Genomic DNA, 8,895 nt, shown 5'->3' on the forward strand with positions numbered 1-8,895 from the left:
ATTTATTTATTTATTTATTTATTTATTTATTTATTTATTTATTTATTTATTTTTGGAGGCCTCCTGATGCCTTGAGGGCATCTCTGGTTTCCTAGGAAAGACTGGGTTCGAACCAGAGCATCTTGAGCCTGACAGCTTTGTTTAAGCAGGCAAGGAAACAACTGCGCTAATGGGCAGGCCCCCTTATTTGTTATTTTTATTTCTTCTGTATTTTAGGGAAGGGCCTACAGGGTATTCTGGGTCTCCAAGATTGGACTTGTAGTGATCCACCTGTTTGCAGCCTCCCAAGAGCTGGGATTATAGGCATGTGACTGCCACACCCAGTCTCAATAGTTGTATATTTTATTTTAATTTTTTGAGATAAGGTCTGACTATGAAGTTCACACTGATCTTGAACTCATAGTGATCCTCCTGCCTTAGCCTTCAGAGTGCTGAGATTACAGACATCGGCCATCATGCCCAGTTGGAAATATTTTTGGAGCAGAAGTAATGTGATTCCAGAGTAAAGTGCCTGCAAGCAGGTGCAAGGGCCAGCGGTTCTATCCCCAGGCCTGCCATGCCAGCCCTGCCCCAGGGCACACTGAGACAGCAATTGAGACTAGACAGATACTTTTTGGGGGGTGGGGGTGGAGAACTGGGGATTGAACTCAGGCCCTTGGGATTGCAGGGGAAGCGTTTATTCCACTGAGCCATCTCCCTGACCCAGCAATTGAGACTGGGCATGGTCGTACACATCTGTAATCCTAGCACTGGGAGACTAAGGCAAGAGAATGTTGTGAGTTCAAGTCTAGCGTGGACTATAGAGTGGGACCCTGTCTCAAAAAAAAAAAAAGTTTTCTGGGCCGGAGTTATGGCTCAGCAGCACAGTGCCTACCGGGCAAGTGCAGGGTTGTGAGTTCCATTCCTAGTACCAAAAAGCAGAAAACAGAAAAAAAACAAAACAAAACAGAAAACCAGTCTTATATAGCTTAAAAAAGTATAAAGCTAGGAATGGTGGTGCACACTTGTAATCTCCGCACTCTGGAGGCTGAGGGAGGAGGAGTGGTGTGAGTTCAAGACCAGCCTGAACTGTATAGCGAGACCCTGTCTCAAAATGAAACACAACAAGGAAACAAACCAGAAAAGGGTGAGGGGTCTAGGATTCCTAGTGGAGCAGATGAGATCTACTGGAGTTGTGAATCTGGAGCTCAGAATAGAGACTTAAGATTCTATCTAGAAGCAAGAGGCAAATCATGGTGTAGATGACATTGGTAGATGGTGAGGAATGGTAGAAATGGTACGGTAGAAACAACTTGGCATTTAAGGTCAAGTGCTTCTTTCACTAAGATAAGATCTTTCGGTCTCTTATTACTGTTTTGTTTTGGGGGGGTAGTATTAAGGGTTAAACCCGCTGAGTTCAGTCTCCGGTTCCAGGAAAAAAAAAAAGGGGGGTGAACCTAGGGAATACTGGGCTATCTCCTGCCCTTTTTTTTTTTTTTTTTAAGCCAGGGCCTTGCTAAATCACCTAGGCTGCCTGCACATTTGTGCCTCAACCTCTCAAGTATTTGGGAGCACAACACATGCCACTGTGCCTCATTGTCTTTTAGTGCTATAGTCTTCATTAAATTAACTGAGTTATTTGTTGTTGTTTGTTTTGTTTTTTGTATTTTATTTTTTATTTATTCATTTATTTTTTTGGTGGAACCAGGGATTGAACTCAGGCCTTTGCACTTGCCAGGGAAGTGCTTTTTTTTTTTTTTTTTTTTTGTATTTTAGGGAAGGGTCTACAGGGTGTTCTGGGTCTCACTGCTAGATCCAACTTTAATTCTGCTAGTTTTTTTTTGTTTGTTTGTTTTTGTTTTTTTGCGGAAGCAGGGATTGAACTCAGGCTCTTGCGCTTGCCAGGGAAGCGCTTATTCCACTGAGCCATCTTTCCGGCCCCATCCAACTTTAATGATCCACCTATTTACAGCCTTCCAAGAGCTGGGATTACAGGGCTGGTGAGATGGCTCAGTGGTCTAAAGCACCTACTTAGAATAAGCTTAGCAAAGAACAGGGACCACGGTTCAATCCCCCAGCACCACATGCCAGCCAGCCCCACCCCCTGGTGGGCTGAGGTGGACACACACACACACGCAAATAAAAAAATAAGAGCTGGGATTACAGGTGCACGTGCCACCATACCCAGTCTCAGTGGCCCTCTCAGGGCAGTGGGAGGGGCACAGGGGAGTTTGTATTTTGTTTTGTTTTGTCAGAACCCCTTACGCTTGCCAGGCAAGCGCTTATTCTGCTGAGCCATCTCCCCAGCCCCGACTTTTTTTAACTGGTTATCTAACTCAGGACCTTATGCTTGCCAGACAAGTGCTTATGCCACTGAGCTATCTCCCCAGCCCAAAATTAATGGAGAATTTAAGTGCAAGTCAGTTAGTAGCTGGAGCCATACATCTGTTTTCCTGTTCCAGTTTATCAGATACGTAATTCTGTGTAAGTTACTTACTCTCTCTGTGCTGTACTTTCCTCATAAAATTCAGGCAGTAATAGTAATTTTTCAAAGGCTGTGTGAGGATCCTATGAGATAGCATAGATGTGCTGGAATATTGCAAAGAAATTATCTGAAGAAGACCTCCATTTGAGGGTTGGGAGGAAGAGAAGAGATTATTTATGTATTTGGTACAGGGTCTCACTATACAGATTGGACTCGTGATCCTCTTGTTTTCAGCCTCCCTAACATAGGCGAGCACCACCTCACCTGGACTTGGTCGCTGGCTCAGCATGTCCAGGGGCGGGGCTGGTGCAGCATGCGGTACCTGGAATTGAACCCCAGTCCCCGAGCTTGCCAAGCAGTCATTTAGTCTGCTGAGCTATCTTGCTGGCCCGGAGAAGAGATTTTTTTGTTCTTGAGACAGAGCCTCACTGTGTAATTCAAAAGGCGAAAGACTTATACAATCTGAAGAGAAACCAGAGAATACTCACTGTGTAATTCAGACTGGCCTCAAACTCTCATTGAGCCTCCTGCCTCAGCTTCCCAAGTGCTGGGATTCCTGGTGTATGCCACCACATCTGACACCCTTACCCAGTTCTTACCACCTCTGTCAGGTAATTGTCACTTTCATAAGTGAAGAAATTGTGGCTCTACACATAACGTGTTTAAGCAACTGGGTTTGACCTGCAGTCTGTTTCCAATACCCAATCTCCTTTATAATTTTATCTGCCTAATTAGATCCTAAATTTCATTCAGGTGCTGATCTATTCAGTTACCTCTTTTTGCCTAGCACCTAGCTCAGTGCTGGCCAGAAAATGTAAACATTCCACCTAGACTGAGTGCAGCCTGGTGGCCGCAGCAGCACTAACCTACCATTCTTCCCTTCTGCCCTCTAGCGCCCTCACAAGGCCAATGCTGAGGAGATGACTAAGTACCACAGCGATGACTACATTAAGTTCTTGCGCTCCATCCGTCCGGATAACATGTCCGAGTACAGCAAGCAAATGCAGAGATGTAAGTCTGTTCTGTTCCCTGCCTACCTCCCAGCCCTGTTGCCGTCAGAGAGGCCTGCCCTGCCTTCCTTGTTCTCGCTCAGCTGACAGCTAATTTCCTTTCCCCCCAAAGGTGCCAACATGCTTTTGTTTCTCCAGTCTGATTCTCCTTGTTTCCTGATTATAAATAATATCCATTGGGCTTTTTCCACTTAGGTTTACAACACTGTCCAGAGAGTACTGTAGTTATAATGGGACAAGCACTGATCTCAGAAATGGACAGTAGGTACAGGACCCAGTTCTAAAGTGGCTGGGCAAGTCACTTCCCCTCACATTTCTGTTTTATAACATGGGCCAGGCTGTGTGATCTCTTTATTTCCTTGCATCCCACCGTAACTGCTTTGCCTTTCTATTCTTCTTTTTTTTATTTATTTATTTATTTACTTTGTGTGTGTTTGTGGCCAGCTCAGCCCACCAGGGGGCGGGGCTGGCTGGCATGTGGTGCTGGGGGATTGAACCGCGGTCCCTGTGTTTTGCTTAGCTTAGCTTGTTCTAAGTAGGTGTTTTAGACCACTGAGCCATCTTGCCAGCCCCTCTATTCTTAATTAATTAATTATTAAAGGTCTACTCAGCTCAGGCTTTATTTTATTTATTTTTTTGGTGGAACGGGGAATTGAACTCAGGCCCTTGCGCTTGCCAGAGAAGCACTTACTACACTGAGCCATCTCTCTATTCAGAATTTAAAAGTCACTCATGATTGACTCTTTTTTTTTTTTTTTTAGTTTTTTTTTTTAAATTTATTTATTTTATTTATTTATTTATTGTGTGTGTGTGTGTGTGTGTGTGGCCAGCTCAGCCCACCAGGGGCCGGGGCTGGCTGGCATGTGGTGCTGGGGGATTGAACCGCGGTCCCTGTGCTTCACTGAGCTTGTTCTAAAGTAGGTGCTTTAGACCACTGAGCCGTCTCACCAGCCCATGATTGACTTTTTTTTTTTTAATTTTATTTGCATTTATTTTATGCTTAATTTATTCCCGTGCCATAAGTTTTTGTTTCTTCAGTTTCTTCTGGGATATCTTTTTCTTCTGTGCCACTTCCTCTTCTGGTTTGGGAACAATTTGTTCCTTTTCAGTAAGGATCATCTCAATATGGCAGGGGGAGCTCATGTATGGATTAATCCGGCCATGAGCTCTGTAAGTACGGCGGCGCATCTTGGGTGCTTTGTTCACCTGGATATGTTCAATAACCAGAGAATCTACATCTAAACCCTTAAGTTCAGACTCTCTGCATTTTTAAGCATGTGCAGCAAGAATTCAGCACTCTTTTTGGGCCACCGACCCTGTGTCCAGCCCCACTGTTTGGCCTGGGCACACCTACCAACTCCACCATTGTAACGCTGGAATGGTACACATTGCTTCTTTAATGTGACATCCTTGAGATACTTGGTGGCTTTTCGGATATGCATACCCTTGATGGCCTGGGCAGTTTCACGCGTGTTCTTAAAGTGAACGCGAAGATTTGAGCCTCTTGATTTGCATGATTTTGTGGGGTTTTCTGGGTCAAGAGAGTAGCGAACCATTTTCACAGGTCACCTAAGGCCGCTTACAGGAAGAGAGCGATTGACTCTTTAGGATAAAATTTTTTCTTTTTTTTTTCTCTGCAGAACCGGGGATTGAACTCAGGCCCTTTCACTTGGAAGGCAAGCGCATATTCTGCTGAGCTATTTCCCTGGTCCTGGATAAAATCTTTAAGATGAAGTGATTGTACCCCGGCCCCTAGGCCCTGAAACTCCAGAACAGGTCCCATCTCAGAAACCACAACTAGTTTGTAGGAATGGGGATCTGCTTAGTAAGACCGTGTAGGCCCTATACTAAAAATAAATAAGAAAAAATAAAAAGATGATTGTATTTAGTTGGTACAGGGTCTCACCACACAGTTTTGTACTTATAGTGATCCTCCTATTTCAGCCTCCTCTGTGCTGGGATTACAGGGATATTCCATCATGTCCATTTCTGTGGCCACCACAGCCCAGAGCGGGCATGGCATGTGGTACTGGGGATCAAACCCGGGTCCTTGCATTTGCCAGGCAGGCGCTTGCCCCAAATTTGGGACTAAAGTATCACACCTGATGGGGCTGGTGAGATGGCTCAGTGGTCTAAAGCACCTACTTAGAACAAGCTTAGCAAAGCACAGGGACCGTGGTTCAATCCCCCAGCACCACATGCCAGCCAGCCCCGCCCCCTGGTGGGCTGAGCTGGCCACACACACACACAAATTTTATTTTTATTTTTTTATTTTTTGGGGTTTTTTTTGGTGGAACCAGGGAATGAACTCAGATCCTTGTACTTGCCAGGGAAGCGCTTATTCTACTGAGCTATCTCCCCAGCCCCACACACAAATTTTAAAAAAAAATTAAAAAAAAATAAAGTATCACACCTGATTTTTCTTTCGTGTTGTTTTGAAATTCCCTCTTAACATCTAAAGCCTCATACAATGAAACAAGATACTGTCTAGAAGTTTTGATTAACTTATGACAATTTATATTGTAGTATTAAGAAATCTGTAACGCTTGTTTCTTGCTACTGGTAAAAAGATAGTCCCGTGAAAGTAACCTCACAGTGGTGATTATGACAGTGCATAGATCCTCCAGACCACTGAGCCATCTCACCAGCCCCTTCTTTGAATTCTTAAGGTCTCTTTGACCTCCAAGAGAAGGGAGAGAAATTTATTCCTTTGGTGTAGATGACTTTGAGGTTTCTATAACATTTAGGCCGGGGCTGGAGAGATGGCTCAGTGGTCTAAAGCACCTACTTGAAACAAGCTTGGCAAAGCACAGGGACCGCGGTTCAATCCTCCAGCACCACATGCCAGCCAGCCCCACCCCCTGGTGGGCTGAGCTGGCCACACACACACACACACAATAAATAAATGTAATAAATAAAAATAAATAAATATTTAAAAAAATTAAAAAAAAAACAAAAAAAAACATTTAGGCCAAGGGTTAGGCCAGTGGTGGCAAACGTTTCAGAGCTTCTGTGTTAATAAAACAACCTGCTGTAATGTGCACACCATTGGTTTGCCACCCCTGGGTTAGGCTCTGTTCTCAGAACAGGTTGTCCTTAGAGAAGCATTTTGTGGGCCAGCTAGATAGCTCAGTGGCTTAAAGAGCCTGCTTAGGCAGAGCGCACTGGCCTGGCTTCCATCCCAGCCCTAACATGGGGGCCCCGCCCTGGGGCATGCTAAGACTGCTTGGGACTGGGTGCAGTGGCACATGCCTATAATCCTAGTGCTTGGGAGGCTGAAAACAGGAGGATCACTGTGAGTCTGAATTTAGACCCTGTGCTAAATTCAGTTTTTGAAAAAAGGCATTTTGTATTGAAGCAAGGAAATGAGCATGATTTTCTTAGCTTGAATGCTCAGTTCTGTCACTTAGCGATATATTTTTGAGTAAGTCTCCTCCCAGTCAGAATATTCTTTTTTCTCTTTAGAAGGAAATGGCCAGCCAAGTAGTTCAGCGAATTAAAGTGCCTGCTAGCAGGTATAGGGGTCGGGACTTTGATACACAGGCCTGCCCTGCCGGCTCCACCCCCAGGGCGTTCTGGCATGCACCTGTAAGCCCAGCTCTTGGGAGGCTGTAAACAGGTAGATCATTAGAGTCCAATCTAGTAGTGAGACCCTGAACACTCTGTAGCCCTTCCCTAAAACAATGACTGATAGATGGATGGATAGATAGATAAATAAATGGGGAATAATAGCCAGGGGTGGTGGCACAGGCCTATAATTCCAGCACTCGGGAAGCTAAGGCAGGAGGATCACCAGGAGTTTGAGGCCAGCTTGAAGCACAAAGCAAGGCCCCATCTCAAAAAAACCAAAACAAAACAGAAAGAAGCTACTAGTTCCTACTTCATAGCTCAGAATCCGGAATAAGTGACATAATGTGTCCAGAATGCCTGTTCTTGAGAAATAGCTTTTGCTATTATGTCTTATTATTTTTGTTATTTATAAATCTAGTGCAGCAGACAAAATAATAGACCCTCAGGAATTTTCGATTTCTACTCTAGTGCTCTGATTTTTTTTGGAACAAGCATTTTAAAGTGGCATATTAAAAATTAGGCCTGATCAATCCCTGGTTCCACCAAAAAAAAAAAAAAAAGAAAAAAAGAAAAAAATTAGGCCTGAGATTTCCTCATTAGAAATAGTGGGAAGGGGGACGGGAAGGATGAGGCTCTTGAGAAACTCAGGGTACCTTTGCTGCCTGATTCATGTTGGCTGACACTTGGTGCTGTGCATCATAACCTGGGGTGTCTACTGAGACAGTAATGGAAATATAGGAGCTCTTTTGTGATCTCTTATTTAATATTTACTAACTTCTGGATTAAGCTTGTAAGTCATACCTTGAAAAGCCCAAATAAGTCAAGTTTCCTTGCTCTTGGCAGGGATAGGAACTCTTTGTAGTCACTTGGAGGCTTTGAAAGCCCTGATCAGAAGTTCTGACCTGATATTTAATTCATGAAAATAGGGGCCTGAGGGAATGTGATTTGGGGAGCAGATCATCTATCAGAACGGGCTCATTGTAAAAATGTGATAGAAGGAGTTAAGGTAGTAAACAGTTGAGTGGCATCCTTACCTGTGCTATAGCTGTAAGCTGAGACTCAGGGGAGTGAAATGACTCTCAGAGTCACATAGCAGGGGGCTGGTAGAGCAGAGAATGGAACACTGCTTTCCCAGTTTGGGAGCATGGTCAGCCTTCTGTATCTCTGGGTTCCACATCTGGGGATTTAGCTCAGTGGCACAGCACCAGCCTGGCAAGGGCAAGGTCCTGAGTTTGATTCTGAGTACCTAAATAAATAAATAAAGCAAGCATCTGTACTGATCACACATAGACTTTTTGTAATTTCCTGAAGCATAATCCAGAGATTATCAAAGTATATAGGAGGAGACAGGCTCTGTGGAGCATGCCTGTAATTCCATGAGTGAGGTAGGTGAGGTGGAGGAACTGCTTGAGCCCTGGTCAGCTTGGGCAACATAGTGAGAGTTCCATTTAATTAAAAAAAAAAAAAAAAATCTGTCTGTCTACCTACCTAGATTTTATTTTATTTTTTTCCATAATTTTATTGAGAAACAAATAGCAATGAGACAGTTTCAAACCAAATTGGTAGGACAGTTCCAATAATTAACACATTGCATGCATTCTTCCTAGTGGTTAATTGCTGTACAGGATGCGGACTTGATACTCTATTTACAAACACCATTAGAACAAATCCCTCTGTTCATTAAAAGAATGTAACAAAATGGACATTCATCTGTATCCCCTTTTTTTGTTAAGTTCCATCATTTAAATATTATAGGTGTGTAAACTCGGCAAAATATTCTAAAAGAGTTCAGTAGCCCATAATAGTATTGGGTCTTCCACTTCACTGGCACTGTCAGAAATTGTTGACCTA

The 8,895-nt window shown here is 43.7% G+C and overlaps 1 protein-coding gene across 1 annotated transcript in view; it reads left to right on the forward strand.

Moving 5' to 3' along the window:
• Hdac1 (histone deacetylase 1) overlaps positions 1-8,895 on the forward strand; it is a 44,012-nt gene that overhangs the window by 19,700 nt on the left and 15,417 nt on the right. The window contains exon 3 of the mRNA XM_023703097.1: positions 3,358-3,475. Within this exon, the coding sequence (XP_023558865.1) occupies positions 3,358-3,475 (118 nt within the window). The remainder of the gene's footprint in view (positions 1-3,357; positions 3,476-8,895) is intronic.

The sequence above is a fragment of the Octodon degus genome, unplaced genomic scaffold (assembly GCF_000260255.1).
Source record: "Octodon degus isolate 3935 unplaced genomic scaffold, OctDeg1.0 scaffold00163, whole genome shotgun sequence".
In the NCBI taxonomy this organism is placed as follows: Eukaryota; Metazoa; Chordata; class Mammalia; order Rodentia; family Octodontidae; genus Octodon; species Octodon degus.